This window comes from Lipotes vexillifer, unplaced genomic scaffold (assembly GCF_000442215.2).
Source record: "Lipotes vexillifer unplaced genomic scaffold, Lipotes_vexillifer_v1.1 scaffold67, whole genome shotgun sequence".
Lineage (NCBI taxonomy): Eukaryota > Metazoa > Chordata > Mammalia > Artiodactyla > Lipotidae > Lipotes > Lipotes vexillifer.
Window position 1 is genome coordinate 793,448 of NW_006797638.1, and position 17,551 is coordinate 810,998.

General features: G+C 32.9%; 1 protein-coding gene across 2 annotated transcripts in view; it reads right to left on the reverse strand.

The window, feature by feature from the left end:
- Nucleotides 1–3,968: 3,968 nt before the first annotated feature.
- SLF1 (SMC5/6 complex localization factor 1) overlaps nucleotides 3,969–17,551 on the reverse strand; it is a 59,044-nt gene continuing 45,461 nt past the window's right edge. The window contains exons 16-21 of one of the 2 annotated variants that reach the window (XM_007469756.1): nucleotides 12,218–12,363; nucleotides 11,091–11,254; nucleotides 10,172–10,305; nucleotides 8,167–8,259; nucleotides 7,576–7,758; nucleotides 3,969–4,951 (exon numbers count right to left, since the gene is read on the reverse strand). In XM_007469756.1, the coding sequence (XP_007469818.1) occupies nucleotides 4,470–4,951; nucleotides 7,576–7,758; nucleotides 8,167–8,259; nucleotides 10,172–10,305; nucleotides 11,091–11,254; nucleotides 12,218–12,363 (1,202 nt within the window). In that variant the 3' untranslated portion in view covers nucleotides 3,969–4,469. The remainder of the gene's footprint in view (nucleotides 4,952–7,575; nucleotides 7,759–8,166; nucleotides 8,260–10,171; nucleotides 10,306–11,090; nucleotides 11,255–12,217; nucleotides 12,364–17,551) is intronic. The other variant, XM_007469757.1, reaches the window with a different exon arrangement.

Below are 17,551 nucleotides of genomic sequence, written 5' to 3' on the forward strand. Positions count from 1 at the left end.
TAGGTGTAAATTCAAAGCTGGATTCCAGACTTTCAGTTCAGTGCAATTTACCTGCTGGAAGTGCTAAGCACATTTTTAAAAAATTCCACTCTTTGGTAGAAATAAATCATACACTCCAACGTAGTCATTCTCTATTAATGTTTAACACCCATTATGCATTAATGTTCACTTGATCTAATTTAGATACTTTTGAAAGGAAGAGGATTAGATTTACCAAATCTGGGTTCAACTGTCTGAAAAGATTTTGGGACCACAGTAAAAAGACAAAAATTTGGAGAAAATGTTTCATCTTTAACTGGAGACAGATCTTTATAGATGCTGGAATAAGGAACTTAATTTTTTTGGTCTATGTTAAGGGTAATATTACATATTACAAATTAAATATATAAAAATAATATTATGTACTTGTCTTATTAGGAATATTATTTTTATATAACTAATCACTGGTTACACTTTGTTGATTTAATACTGTTGGATCTTAATTCAGCAAGTAGTTTAAAAACACAGAATAATTCACTATATTTGTTCTAAAAAAGAAAAAAATATATATATTCAACAGTACAAATACAATATTACCAAAAAAATCAATCACTTGTGTCTAGTGCTAAGGGTTATATTTCAAGATTACAAAAATATATAGTGTAAGTGTATTTGAACTATATGCCTACACCAAAAAACAAACAAAACCCAAACCATATGGTAATGAATTCAAATACATAAAATATTAGAAAATATTTTGTACATCAAATATAAATACAAAATGTAATTTTGCTTAGTAACACAAAAGTACTAATTAGCAAATTCCTCTGTGATAAAAAGCTAATCACTTGGATTTGTGATTGGAAAATGTCCTTTTTAAAATAATTTAATAGAATGTTCCCCCGCCAGCAATCACGTAAATTCATGTGTCTAAGAAAGAAAAGTTGCTTGGTACTTTCATAAACTGGGAAGCATGAATTAAAGTATAACATTTTGGATGTTCTCAAAGATTAGCATTTACTTAAGAGAGAAAATTTTTTTGACTGTCTAACAATCAATAATGTTAAAACTATCTTGTTTGTTTCCTCTGAAAAGGTCTTCTTTTAGTGCGATTTGCAGTACTCTAAAAGATGTATGCTTAAAACCTAAAAAAACAACACCACAACCTTTTCTAATTAACTTATAGTCTAATAATCTTTGATTCTGTATCACAGCAAATAACCACCAAAGCACATCATCCTACAATAATTCATCTTAACCTACAAAGTGAATTTTTTGATAACATAATTTGATTTATAAGAAATAGTTAACTATTCCATGTCTTCAGTTTTGACATCACCAGGCACAGGATAATTCCAATAATGCCATCACTGACCTTTCTAACTCAATCCACATTTGTTATAAAAACAATTATCATTCTGAATTTTGCAAGCTCCACGTCAGCAAGAGGTGCGACTGGTGTGGAAGCTACGTGATAAATGCCTGAGGGAAAGAGTGCCTCATGTCACTCAAAAATGACCCCTTTCTACTGATTAAGGGGCAACAGTGACAGGCTCTCATCAAGTTCATCACTTAACTGCAAAGGTGTGTAAATGCATATGGACTGCACATTCCATCAAAAATTTTCTCCTGTGAAGGTATTAATTTAACGTTCTATAACAGAATAAACAAAAATGGCAAACATTTCCTAGTGTTTATATAAAGGATCCTAGCATTAATGCAATTGTGTTTATCTAGGAATGAGTACTGGGGTTCACTAAGATTGCAAAAGCACACACCACATTCTATTCACTCTAAAATTGCTAGTCACATTGATCAAAGGATTAAACTATCAGACCCTTCACATTTAAAACGAAACGAGAACACCAATTATTACTGTAAATTTAAGAAACACCCAAACTGAAACTAATTTTCTTCAACAGCCTATACAGAAGACAATAAAACTAGACTTACCTTCCTAGAATGTAAGCTTTTCCTCTTTTACTGTAGTCAGCCCCTGTCAAGCATACCACCTGGTACATAATAGGTGTTCAAGAAACGATGAATTCAAAACACTGATTAATTTAGCATTTGATTTATATGAGGACAAATGTTTTTCTGGTTATCTTGGACTTAATGAAATGACAAAAATTATATATAGTTGGACCACTTTATTATGTGTAGGAAAATTAAGAACTAGTAAGCTCGAAAACTTCATAGAGACCCTTCCTAAAAAGCTGCCAGGAAACATTCTAAAATCTTTTATATTCCAAACATTTGTGGGGATTACGCATGGAGAAAGCTGAATCTTAACAGCTCAGAAATCTCCTTCCAAGCTTTATTTTCTATTGTAATAAGGGCTTTCATAGGCCTTTTTTTCTTTTTCTTTTTTTTTTTTAAAAAAACAACTCCATTGAACTATGATATGAAATCTGGCAGAGTACAATGATAAATAGCATTACTCAGCCTTCTCTTCTCTTCAGTGGCTGCAACTTTGAGATGCCTACAGCTAAAATGCCAGGGGTCAGAAAGTCTATGAATTTTATCTATTAGAATTTCAACTTTCCCTACAATGGGAAATAAAGTTTCTTACTGCAGGTTTAAATTCATATATATTTATTGGTATTTTTAACTAGGCCACAAAGCAGTAATCTGTTTGCCAAGTTATACTTTTGAAGAAGTACAAACTACAATGACACCTTCTTGAGGTAGAGACTTCAATGGCATTTGAGTGTTTAATATTTCATGTCAGCATGGCTTGTACAAAATTGGCAGACAGAACAGTTATGAATTATTAATACTAATTGCAACTAAATGAATATTTCTTGCGAACATTTAATTTAGAAAACTACTTTTTCTTAGCAGTTAATTATCTACTTTTTCTTAGCAGTTAATTATCTCATTAACTTAGAATTATTAGCAACTTAAGAAATTACTATCTAAATGATTCGAGAGGAGTTAAGAATGCAAAAGGAAGTAACATTTATTAAGTGCCATATAAGGTGAACGGCTAATAATTCTATCATGACCAAGATACCTGGTGTTATTTCCACTTGACAGGTAAGAAAACCAAAGCTCAGAAAGAAACCTGCTTTGTAATTCAGTTAGTAAGAAATTACACAAGGATTTGAAACTGTGTCTGTCTGATGTCAAAGTCTATGTTTTTATTAGTTTACCAAGCAAATGTTATTCCACATGCCTTCACAAGTGACGTAAAGTGGCTACTCTTTGGAATAAAAATGTTCTTACACATCATCTGGGGAAGTGCTTTACTCTCTATGAGCATTATAATGTCCCTTAGTCATGTTTTCTCTGATATTTTGGCAAGTAACAATAAACATCAAAAGAAAGTTGTATGATGTCACATTTGAAGGCTAACTAGAAACAACTAATACTTCTTACAGTATGTGTAAAAAATTACTGATTTTAAAATGTAGGAAAAAAACTTGACTTTTATTCAGAGCTGATAATGTAGCAATTTTTAGTTTAGACTGTAAACCCAGTAATAAGACTCTCAGAATTTGTATCCTGCTAAAAGATCTATTTCCAAAATAAAACTAAAGTGTGCTTCTTTAGCAGATTAATTGCTGTGAGATCATCACTTTAGTTACATAAAATCGAAATGGAAGTTCTAATGTTTCTTTTCCAGCTGTATCACAATGTAACTTATTCCCACTAGTAAAGCAACTCCAGTTTCAAAAGTAGTTATTATCCATATTCTTTCTTTTAGTTTTACTACAAATTACTATTCGGAAAAACTGCAGATTGAAATGTTACTACTCTGTAAATGCATACTGCACATTAAGATTTTAAATAATCTCAAATCCTTTACTTTGTTGCCATTTATAATCTTAATATTTAATAAAACATTATGAAGCAAAATGTTTTCACTTACAGAATAGTGGTTACATGGAGTAGAAATACACTTTCTATAGGAACTGCTAAAATAAAATAGATCAAGGGATCAAACTATTAGCACATTTACTAAATTTAAAAACCAAAAGAATATATTATTGTGAATTTTGAAATGTTTATTTTAGAAACACGTAAAACTGAGTATTTTATTCCAACAGCCTACAGAGAAGAAACAGGGAGCTACATGTTTATAAGGTGCACATTTGCATGAATATTCTTGCCATGATGCTAAGACCCAGAACACCTAGAGGAGAGGACATTACATTTTGATTTGAAAAAATATTTAAATTAAAAAATTTTACATGTACAATATAAATAAATAACACTTTTAGAACAAAAAATAATAAAGACCAATAAATGCAATGGGTATCAAACAAAACTGTTTTTTACTTTTGAGTTAAATTCAACACCCTGGAAAAAGAATCCTATACTATAGCTTTGGATAAGTTCTTTAAGTGCTTTAAAGATTTAGCAAGCCTGCAAATTCTGTCAATAAATAAATGAAATTATTTATTTTTTATAAGCTATGAAGTCCATAATAAATGACAAAGCAAGCTGAGCAGGTTTAGAAAGCTGACCCATGTTTTCTGTTATCATCATGAAAACTCAGTGACCGACCGACACATCATTTCCAATGTCACCAGTAAGGCCTCAGTGTGTACTCCAGGACACGTTTTTAAATTCTCAGGGAGTTCCTTAAGAATATTTGGGAGTTTCTGCAATGTCTTTATATTTCTAGCATAAAGATCCAATAACCAGTCAGTACGAGCACTAGTGGTTTCCTTATAATTCTGACAAACTATAAGCAGGTCATTTAGATGAGTTAATCCTCTGAAAGCTAAGAAGAGCTCTGAAGACAAACCAAAAACTGAACAAAAATTTAGCAACATCCTACTAAGTAAAAATGAGCCAAATTCAAGTTGCTGGTGGTAAAAATGTTTCTCTGCTTGTGCATGAAAGTTCTCCACTGTATCTTCTATTTTTGTGATAGCAAATAGTTCTTCCTTGACTTGAGATGATACCACATAATCCAAGGGCAATTCCCCCTTAGAGTTCCTCTGCTGCAGAAGCACTGGGCCTGTGAAAAAGAACGTGCAAAACGTTAAGAGTTAAACATTCTTATTTTGGCAGTGTAACAGCCATTTTCTCTCTCCTTTTCCCCCCAAAGCATCCACGGCTCAGTTTACAGTCTTATTTTGTAGTAATTCATATTGACATAATTAACTGGTTCTATATACTAACTGACTAATAAATAAAGGTGCATTAGAAAAAAGTAATCTAGTTAATTGCCTAATCAGGTTTGCCTAAAAGCACATGCCTTAGTTCAATAAACATATATGGTTATAAATTAAAAAAAAAACTTTGATAAAACTTTATAAGTTGTCATCTTCAAATAAGAATATCAGTGTTCCTGGAGGAAATTTAAAAAAATACATTTATCTTAAATTCCATATAAGAGCCTTAAAGGTATTTCATAATCTCACCAAGCGGAAAAAGTACTGACCCCTTCCGTTGCTAATAGGCAATCGTAGCAGTGCAGACTGCAAAACTTTGCCCAGACAAAGAACACGTTTTTCATTATCCTTGCTTATGTTCAATTTTTAGTATAGGTAACTGATTCACAAAAAGTAAATATAACTGCTCTGGGAAAAACTCAGATTTCATCCATCTATGCTAGCTACACCCATCTAACCATTTACTAAGAAAGTTTTGAAGATACAGTTTATCCCCTGGGTAGTTAAGGATGATATGAGAGGGGCAAAATAACAATGACTCAGTATTTGGTCACACAGCAAAGTACAGGAGTACTTCACACCTCTGCCAGTCAAGTCCTATAATTATTTATGTACTTTGCCATAAAAATGTTATAAGGGATATAAAAGTTTGAGTACTAGCAGACATAATCAGAAGATTCTACCATACAACACAGATCTTATTGTCAGAGAGATTACAGATCATAGCTGCTAAAACTCTTAATGATGAATCTGATGAGACACATGTAGTGGCCTAGATATAAAATGTACTTAATGTAAAAGATCAACCAGTAATGACATACGATTAATGTATAATTTACGGAGAAAATTCTAAATCAAAATTAGATTTATTTTCATTATGTTATTCCAAAAAAAATGCTTCAAGCTATTCCTGTTTAAAAGAGAAAATACAACAGAATTATGAACACAAGATACCAAAAGTAAACAAAGGTTTTAGAAACATAATTTAAATTATTGCTCTCAATACTGAGTGACTCACAATGAAGAGATAATATAGTTTCTACAATGATGGTGTCAAACCATTTGACAGGTCCAAACTCAGATTATACCTAAGGCAAAGAGAAGTCTGTATGATTGCTGAAGGACCTTGATAAATGCAAATACAAGTAGATTTCCTCTCTTGGGACAAAGAACTCATCAATTTACTATTCTTCACTAGAGGTCCTAAAAAAATTCACATTGGTTAGTATAATGCTTCTTCTGAAAAGTTGGATTTAATACAATAATGGCTTTTACATCACTTAGACCAATTGAAGCAAAGCCAAATATTGGCTTGGAATGTCACATACATAGTTAAGTAGAAAACTAAAACACTTAGGAGATATAACAGTATGGTTTTGTAAACATATAATACTAAAAAAAGTATAAGAACTAAAAAATACATTGATTATGAAACGGTATAAGTGAAACAGACACACTAAGGCCTTTAGGGGGCAGGAGAAGACTATAAATAACCAAACATGTTAAACTACCATGATATACAGCCTTCCTCAGATAGATGACAGATAGATATAGATATAAAGAGATAGCTAAAGAAAATATGCTGTCTATTTTCATGCAGAATCAAATAGCTTTAATAACTGGATAAACAGTACAACAGTATTTTTAGTACAAATAAAAGTAATAGGAAATTTATACAAATCTTTGTGTATTATAAGCTAGTCATCACTTTTCCTTTGTTTTTCCTTTTAAAACGCAAATCAGTTATGAACACTTTGATATAAAATTTATATTATTCAGTTCAGATATAAGAAGAATATCACTGAGTTGGGGGTGGAAAAAAGGGTTCTGAAAGCAGAGATCAGATAAGAAATCAGCAGAAAAAGCAGTAGATGAATATTAAGCTCAAGTTACTTCCAACACATACCCTCTGCACAACAGTTATTATCATTTGGAAGTCCTCCTACTTAACTTATTAATTGACTACAAAATGTGAATGAAGAAAAGATATTATTCTAGGATGTCTTTTTTGTAGTCTATAAAGAAAAGACTCATTAAAAAAAAGAATAATCGTTAGCAGTTATATATAGGAAATGAAACAAGAATGAAAAACCCAAGTACTCACAATTGAACATTTACATCCATTTATTAATAAGCTTTCAGAAATGGCCGGTTTACAGACATTACACACTTTAAGCAAAAGGATTAATAGTAAAAAACCAACACACCCAATTCAAAATACACTCTCTAACACAGGTAAAAAGGCTTAATAATACGATAAATAAATACATTTTATGAAAAGGTTTCTACCCTCAGTAAATAAAAGGTTTTTACATTCTAGCAGACTTTTCATCTTTACTTTTTCATTAAAATGTAATAAAGGCATCTTTCCTTATAGAGCTTAAAATATAAAATACTTTCTACCTCTGAGGGATTCATCAAAAAACTGGATAATTTATCATAACCCGTTTAGCATAAATGCACTCACCCCCATGCTGGAGTAGCAGCTTGCCAATTTCTACATGTCCGTTTGACAGTGCATCATGCAAAGGAGTCACCCCGTCCACTTGAGTGAGCAGATCTACCTCTGGACAACGTTGCAAAATTTCCTGGACACATACTGTGTTGCCATAGTTACAGGCTTCATGCAAAGGCGTCCAGCCAGCATTGTCTAAATTAGAAATCAAGGCAAATTTTAAAACGGCAAAAGTAGGACTTTTGGTAGTGAAGTACTGATATTCTACTTCCCTTCTCAGTGTGACTTTCTAAGTGCCTCATATACAAATAGAATGCTTTGATAAAAATGCCTAGGGTATAATCATATTTCTAATTGTAAAAAATAAATTAAAAACTATTTTAAAATACTGATGTTGGGATCTGATCAAAATATAGATGTCAAAAAATGGTTGTGCACTATTATACATCAATATGTGATGAATTTCTTGGTTTTGCTACTAGCAATACTTTAAAGATATGTTAGGTAAATATACTTAAATGATTTTTCTTAATGTTGAAATTAAACTATTTAATATCACAAATAATAAGACACTGAATTAGAGAACAAAGATTTAGAACTTACCTTTAACATTGATGTCTATTCCTGGCATAGAGAGAAGAAGAATCAATTTCTCCACTTGGTTATTTATGCAAGCCCTATGGAGGGCTGTTTCTCCTGCCATAAAAAATTAATAGATTATTCCAGAGAAGACAAGATATCAACTAAAGAAAATAATCAAAGGGCATGAACTAGGAGATCTGGCCCCATGCCAGAAAATTATTTATTGAGTTTTCCTTTTGACTGGTTTAAACATCTCTCACATTAAAAAAAAGAGGGGGGAGGGAACCCCACCAATCCATAGAGCCTCTCTGTTCTATCAGCATTTCAGCAATGAAATTCTACTAAAGGTTTAATATAGGCATTGTCTCCCCCTAGTTCAAGGTTTGAAGTTTCAATCCTGCTATAAAACCCTCAAATGATCAGAGAACACCAAATATACTGGGTTTTGCAGCAATAGAAGTTTAAAGTGCAATTGCCCTCTCTTAAATTTATTCATGAACCTACGTTAAATGTATGGCTCTTTTTTATACAGCATTTATAGCTTAATTCAAATGAATGTTTCTGGCTAAGCATGAGTGCCTCTACACACTCAAGTGTAATTCAGAACTTCAAATCCATTAACAGATGGTTTGCTGCTTCTCAATAGGCTGTCTGGCTTGGCTACAGCAGCACAGAGAAGGAGAAATGGGGGAATCTTAATATAAACACACACACACGCACACGCACATGCACACACACGAAAAAAATCCCTAGTACCATTTAAAGCTGAACAAGAATGACAAATAGAATGGCAAAGTCTTTTCTAGGAGGGGTGCAGTTAGTGCCTGCTGCCTAAAATTGAATACACCCCTCTCTGCTGTAAGCTAGATTAATAAGATATAAGTGATAATTTGATGTAAGGGGAATTTAAAAAAACATAATAACTGCTTTGAAAACAAATGAAATACATATTGAATCAAACTTTCTTGCTATAAAATACTAAGTAGCACATTTTTCCAGTGTTCAGTTTTACAGATTATCTCTGTAACTTCTACCAAAACATTTCTTTAAGAAGCATTGGAAAGCTTTCGAAGTTTTTCTCTACTATTTCTCAATTCTCTTCCTCCCTCCAGTTCCTTCTGCTGTTCAGCTTAAAGCCATTCATATTCATTTTACTTTCTGACACAATAAACAAAGAAAAAGGACACTGTTTTGTGAAGTTAATATCTGAGTTCACATTTAATACATTTTTCATATTTTGAGCCAAACGGGCAGTTATTTTGAATTTGTGATATGCTATTATGAACTCATCTCATGTTGAAAGATAATGAAAGCTTGGTGCCATAATGATAATATTTCTATTAAAAACACGATATAGCTCATAAACAAGAGACTTAGCAATTTACTTTGGCCAGATACAGACTCTTGGAAGTAATTTATAATTCTGAGTTAAGGGATACCTAAGTAAAAGAAGTGCCGGAGTGAATTATTACAACGCTATTCTTGTTACTCCATCCCTTTAGGTACTTAGGTTCCAGTATAGTTAGAACCAAAAGCCAAGCACATTTCATAGTCTGGGCTCAATGCCTGGAAGAAAAGAGTCCATATGCTTAACACAGCTATGTAACATAGCCTACTTCTCATTCTTTGTTCACAAAACGTCTAGGACTGAAAGAGATGAAGACTGAATTATACTTTCAAATCACAAGACACTGATCCTAAGCAGCACAGGTTGAGGTGGAATAGAAAAGTAAGGCAGGCAAGTCTGGAATGAGCTCAACATGAGCTACACAGTGTTTAATATTTGAAAAGGCAGGTGGAGAAAAGAAGGGAGGAATACTCTATTACACCAGGTATTAAACACTTTTTTTTTTTTTTGGTATAAATCCCTGTTCACAAAAATAATACGCTCTCCAGGAAGGTATTTCCTGGACCTAGTCCAATATTTAAGCTCAAGCATTCATCAGGGCCAGTGTGTAAAACTTGCAAATACTGACTATAACCATGAAAAGTTCCTAGCATAAATTAATTTACATATTTGGAATACCTTTTAAGTTAGTCTTGTGAAAATTTATCTTTGTAACTAAAGAGGGGCAATTCTCCTTGGAACACGACAATTCTCCTTCTGACTTTTTTTTCAATCTTTTTAATGATGAGGAACATTTAGCAAGATTCAGCTCTCTGAAAAGAAAGTAAGACATAATGAAAGCTTGTTTTTTCACCAAGGCATAGAAGCACAAATTATATGGTTAAAAAAAAAAAAAATCTAGCCTTCTTTTAATTTAAACCCCCTTATTCATTCAAATCTTTACTGCTTTCTATTTTTATATTTATTTCAACTGTACAGAAACAAATTTTATGCATTAATTTTCATTTTATTACCCTTGCACCCCCCAACAGCCCACCAAAAAGTTTATGAATATTGAATGTCCAGTAAAGCAGACGAGACCAAGCAAACCATATTTGGCAGACAGACTAAAGCAAACTGCTAAGATCAAAATGCAGGCCCCTACTCCCTATTCTTATGTTCATATTCTAATCCTATCCTCTTCTTCCTACAAAGATTTCAGGTTTTCTGAATTTTATATAGCATACTTTTAGAGGAGGTTTCTCATTTGGGGAAAGCTACTGTAACAACTTAGAGTATCTCACATGGTGATGCATTCTGAAATCCCATCTATATTATATACAAGTAGTACTTTAAATCACAAGGCAAAAATTGTGTGGAACAATAATTTGATGAAGGGTTTTCTTTCTTTTGAAAAAGACTTAATAGAAAGAAAGTGTGTACCTTGAATTAAAGAAAGAGAAAATGTTGATCATGTGCACTTATAGGTATAAAACTGAGTTTTCTGCTATTAGTATAATTCAGACAACATCTCAGATAAAGATACAGTTCAAGAAATGCCTAAGAAGAAGAGCTGTACTCGAAAACAAAGCATAGCTGGTATATAAGCATCACTTACGGTAACTCTGGCAGCCCTTCAACTTGTTTCTGTTTAGCACCATTCAGCATAATTAAAGCCCTCTGAGATTCAAAGCAAGGCCGCTGTCCTATTTTCTTTGGTATCTGCATCTTTCCAGTCCCATGCACACCAGTTTTCCCCAAAGCTGGCAAATAGGAATACACCTGTTGCAAAATAATATTATATTGTTTTCTCAACTACAAAAACCTGGAAACAGTAAAAAGAAAATACTTGATTCATTTCACCATTAAATTTAGTTATATTTTCTTGGTTTCATCACTATGGTTGCCACCCTATCTCATATGAACATGCTAAAATATTAAGAAAGCTGCTAGTTCCATGTCATTAAGTCAACATGACATACACAAGAAAAATGCCTTCTTCAAGATAATTATTTTTTTGAATTCAAATTTGACACTCATTTAGGAAAGAGTCTTTTGATGAGTCTTATGCCCAACTTGTTATAATTAGCCTATTTTTAGTATTTATGGTTTAAGTACAACTGGTATTTTGTCATTTCCATTTAGGTAATGTCTTCCTTCAACAGAAAAGAAGTCTGGAATAAACGAAATGAGGAGCGCAAAAGTCACTGAAGACAAGGATTGTTGCAAACAGCATTTGCCCAATCTGACCAATTATTAACAAGCATATTTCTCATTTGTTGAAGAAACTGCTGGAGATATTAGATATCAATAAGAGCTAAAGATAGCCAAGATAAAACTGGAAAACCTTGGATCAAATCAAGTTTATATGTGTATATACATAGGATAACTGGAATAACCTTTGGCATCATTTGTAAATTTTGCTTTTTAAATATCATTAAATACTATGTAGAATGTTTCTGGATCAAGGTCTTTCCAAAATAATAATCTTACATACTGTGGCAAGTGATATAAAGATTCTTGTATAATTTTTCTGTTACCAATTCTTAATTACTCTCAAGTAATTCAAATTTCTATTCACTAATTATTCCATTGTGAGGAAGAAAACTACCTGCTTTTATATGTTTGAAAGATTTATGATTAATATGCTCTGTCCAATTATTAGAATAACTAAGAATATTTAAAAATTGAATTTATAAACTTACTTCTTAAAAATTAAAAGAACTAAAATAGAGTGGTGCTTACCATTTTCTGAAGAGAGAGTGGCTCAGAAGAAATATTAATGGAACTCTGTAAACACAACTTTTTAAAGACTGCCTCTGCAACAAACATTTGAAGCCAGGAGGAGGAAAAGGAACAAATAAAAATCTCTAATTCCTGTGAAGAAAAGTCTGTAGAAAACAAGAGAAGTAAATATAGTTATTGCTACACCTTATAAAATTTCTTTCTATAGACTATTTCCTTCATGGACTTTATTCATTCAGATGATGATTCCTATACCAGTAAGATTCACCCACATAATTTTAAACCACAAAAAATAGATAATATTCCTATTCCTTGCCCTTCAAGAGAAATTTTTATGGTACATGTTCTCACATTTGAAACAATCATTACTTTTTATTATTTTAAATAAAAGGCTTGAAATTTTATATATACGTATATATACACACATGGATAGATGATATAAGAATAGATAGACATGGACTTTTATCACTATACTTTCCAATTAATGTTAAAGATCTCTTCCCACAATAGGGCTGTCTTTGGAAAACTGGTACTTGGTTTTTAAATGGGCACACATGTATTTAATTTGCACTGATTAGTCTTGAGCTGATAGGACGACATTTTTCCCCGACAACATCCATGAATCCTATCACTGCAGAGAAGGAGGAAAGGTAAAGAAGAGGGATAAGGTAAGACAAGAGAATGCATAAGAATTTCCTTAGAAGTCTGCACCCACTGCACTATACCAAGTGCGGGAGAGGAGTATAATTTTAAATGACAGAACAAACAACAAAAACACCAAGAGTCTCAAATCTCTTCATTCTAAAATCCTCAAGTTCTCCAATAATATGGAAATACATAAATATATACATGAATTGAAAGTGATAAAGGACTGAAGTGACTATTTCCCTTGTAAATTTAATGTTATGAATTCTCTATTAATACTCTCTGCTTAAGTAACAGAATGGATAATACACTGGAATGGTAAAGAATAATCAATCAATAGGATACTAAAAAAGCTAAAATTAAGCAAAACAGGTCGAAAAAAGTTGATATACAATATGGCAGATTAAAATTAACTACAAATAATGGAAGAATAAAGAATTAGAAAAAGTCAATTAGCAAAATAACATAACAGGTCAAAATACATTTTAAAAATTGGACAGAATACTAAACTTAATAGCAATATAAAGCTTAAAATTTGAAGTCTCTACTCAGGAGCTGAGTTCCCTTGGCTGAGCAGACTTCACAGACACCCAGTGAAATCCTGTCCTTCTCAGATGCCTTCCCAAAAGGCCAGGGCCTCTGGTGTCCTTGCAGTCCTGGCCTGACTTTCAACGAGGGAAGGAGAGTTGGGGTGGGATGGGGGTGGGGTGTGGGGAAGAACAGCAGTTTAAGGAGGAATTTTGCCCCTGGGAACATTTGGCAATTTGTGGTTGTCACAACTGGGGACAGAAATATACTGGCAACCTAGTAGGCAACGGCCAGGCATGCTACCAACTGTCCTGCAATTCACAGTTCACAGGACAGCCCCTCACAATAAAGAATTATCTGGCCCCAAACATAAACAGTGGCCAGGCTCAGAAAGAAACTGCCTGGACTAAAGAGATCTGAGGTTCTTGCTTGTGGCAGACTGCCATATGGGCAAATGGCTCCAGTCAGATGTTAAATAGATCCACCTAGCCCCACACAGACATATGGTTGCTGAATTCAAACAATCCTGTCCAAATATGGCCTCAGAGATATAATTTATAAGAACTGGAAACAAGAAAGGAGTTATTTACAACTTTTTGTTACAACTGACTACTTACAACCTACTAGGCTGCTAGTATTATCTGAAACTATGCAAGCAATAAACTGAAGGATGAGCAGCAAAAGATCTTTTCAATATTAAATCTCAAGTTATACACATTAAAAAAAAAGCACATCTATCATCACAGACTTTACTACAACCAACTGATCTTACGTATCAACTCTAAGCAGAGGCAAAAGCAAAGCAGAAATAACTTGTACTGTACAGTTCAAAAGCAATGATCCCGCAGTAGAACTTCTAAATGGAGTTATTCACCTAGAAATAACATTTGGTAGCTTTAAAGATATAGCAAATACTAACTATAATGGATCCACATATGACAAGGTAACACACACTTGAAGGGAATGATCAATAAGAGATGAACAAGAGAACTTAAGAAACTTAACCCCTGATTGACATGTACACACTGCTCTATTTAAAATGGATAACCAGCAAGGACCTAGTGTATAGCACAGGGAACTATGCTCAATATTATGTAACAACCTAAATGGGAAAGGAATTTGAAAAAGAATGGATACATGTACATGTAAAACTGAATCACTTTGCTGTACACCTGAAACTAATACAACATTGTTACTCAACTAGACTCCAACATAAAATAAAAAGTTAAACAAAAAAAAAAAAAAAAAAAAAAAAAAAAAAAAAAAAAAAAAAAAAAAGAAAGAAAGAAACTTAACCCCTGGACTTTAAGACCTTCAATGACAGGATCATTTTTATTGCCCTCACAGCTAGTAGGTTAGTAGCTTGCACAGAATAAACATTTAGTACTTAATAGATAATGAATGAATGACGGGCAGATAGCAATAACTGGAGAGCCAAGCCAGGATGATCTTTAAAACAGTTACTTAGGTCCTGCGACTCCCTTTTAAAAATGGTTTCTAACCCCTAAATAGGGCTTAGAAGTTCCTTCTCAAGCTCCTCTATTACTTTTTTGGCTTTACTGTGGCCACTCTTCTCCTCTCTGCTTGTCATCAGCCAGGCGTCAAAAGATTTCAAACAGGCCCAACTCTTTCCTATCTCCGAGTTTTAGTAAATGTTGTGTCTTCTGAATGGAATACACTTCCCTGACTCTGCCAAACTCCTACTTATCCTTCAGGTTTTGCTCTCCATGACCACTCTACATAAAATAAGTTTATCCAGCTCAACACCTAGTTTTTCTTATTTGGAGCACTTAGCATTTTAAAATGATGTATTTACATTAACTTAATTACAGTCTGCCTCTCCCACCGAAAGCTCCAAAAAGGCAAGGATCATATTTTGTTTCCCTCTTCCACTGTATATGAAGTGTTTAGCTCAATGCCTGGTAGAATGCCAATAAAAATTTGTTGAACAAATGAAGTCAACAGAAACATTTTGATTGAGATGATTAGTCAAATTATAAAAATGTATATTTTTGGAAAAGGTCTGAAGCATGGAGAGGGATTAAAATAGAGAGTAAAAAAAGCCAATAAAGGTTTGGAAAAACTCTCAGGAAAAGATAATGACGTAGCCTGAGAAAGGCAAAGGAAGCTTTATTAAAGTTCTCTAAAGATGTGAAAAATATTATAGTAAATTCTGATGACATGTTTTCTTCCCAGTGAAAACAGGAGAAGAAATAAACTGAAGTTAAGGATTGACAAACTGTCTTGCTGCCTATTTTTATGAATAAAGTTTTACTGGAACACAGCCATGTTGACTTATGTACTGTGTATCACTGCTTTCTTAGTGCAGAGTTGAGTGGTTGGGACAGAGATGGTAGAGCTGAAAAGCCAAAAATATTTACTATCTTGTATTTTATCAAAAAAAGTTTGTCAACCCTAGTTTAAGCCAATACATCAGGAATTTCAATTAGGCACAAAAAAGAAATTTCAGATCTTGATGCTAAAATATAGAAAGGGATATAAGGAAACTCTTTCTGTTCAAAGTGTTTAGAAACGAGAGAATGGCATCTATGTGGGACTGCTGGACATGAGATCTGATGGAAAGAAGAAAGAATTTTACTTATCTACTGAAATATCTTCTGCCATAATTTTCTACAAAACAATTAACAACAACAATTTTACCAAACTAAAATTAATTCAATTGATCTGAATCTGAGTAGTATCATAGTATGTATTATAATTTATAGTTTTGGACTAGAAAAAAACCAAAACATCGTTTGTCATAAATGAGAAAGATGGACCAGTATCTTCAGCTGGAAGCTATATAACAGCCAAATTATAACATCTTTACTAATGACTTAGGAAAAGCAAATAATAGTTTGAGCTGAAGAATAATGCAAAGACATGGTCAAACAAACAAACATACAAACTACGGAGTATCTACAGAGAAAAAGAAATGGCTCTCTATCAAAAGAGCAAAATATTGACCAAAAGGACATTATTAGAACACCTGGTTCACTTGTAGGGATGAGTGTATTAGTCTACAAGCTCTGTATTATACAGTTTAACTTTGCATATTAGCTGTAGAAAAGCTACTGCTCTCTTAAGGATAAACTATTCACTTGATTTCTCTCTCTTGACAAAGGCTAAAAATCAAGATGTACTAACAAAAATTTAGGAAGATTAATTTGAACCATTTTTAGATATATATGTTAAAATTTTAAAACTGCCTATCTATGGCTTAATTGGAAGTCTAAGAAACCAATTGTGTGGTGCCTTGAGAAGAGAAAGGAAAGGCTTAAACACACATTTCAAATGGGGATATAGTTTAAATCTCTTGTAGTTTTAAATATTAGTGATCAAACATATTGAGAGCAAAGTAATCACTCAGTCTGTCGACAGGATTACAATGGTAATATTAAAGTCAATTTTAGCTTAAGTCAGTCACAGGCTCAAATTTGTTGAGTTTAAATGTGTCTTGTGAAAACTGGGAGTAACAGTGGATAACAATGCCTTGCTTTAAAGTGAAGGGACATTCGATTATGAGTAAAGAAAGCATTAAAGCTGATGCATAACATGTACTGGAATCTTGTTAACACAAGGCTCATTATTTCATGCATTTGGCTAAGATAAGGTATATTTCCCTAGAGGTAACCAATACACACTGGAAACAACACATATAAATACACTGATAGTCTGTAAAGGCACTGCTAATTCTATCCTGGGGTCCCCAAACTCAAAGAAGTTTCATTATGGAATGAAACAGGGAATCCTTTTAGCTGAATGTTTAGTTCCCATGCTGGCAAATAATGCCAGAATTCTGCTGTTTCTAAAATGGAAAAAAAGAAAAAAAAAAAGATCTAGTAGGAATGGTGGGAAAGAAATGATAAGAAAGGGTTCTGAAGGAAGATTGAATTTGAGCTAAGAAATGTTAAAAAGTCATGCAACAAAGGACAGCTACTTCACAAAAGGAACAGTAATCACCCCTCAGCTCAATGAAAGAGAAAGAGGAAAAAAAGAAGATAAAATGCTTTAGATAAAAATCTTCTAACTTCAGTAGTATAAAAAGAGACCTCTCTTTGCAGAGGGCATCATCGAATAAATCCTGAACCCAGTTAGAGCCTGGATTTCTATTCTAGAATCTCTCTTCAAAGTATTAAAGTGATTGACAGCATATTCAAG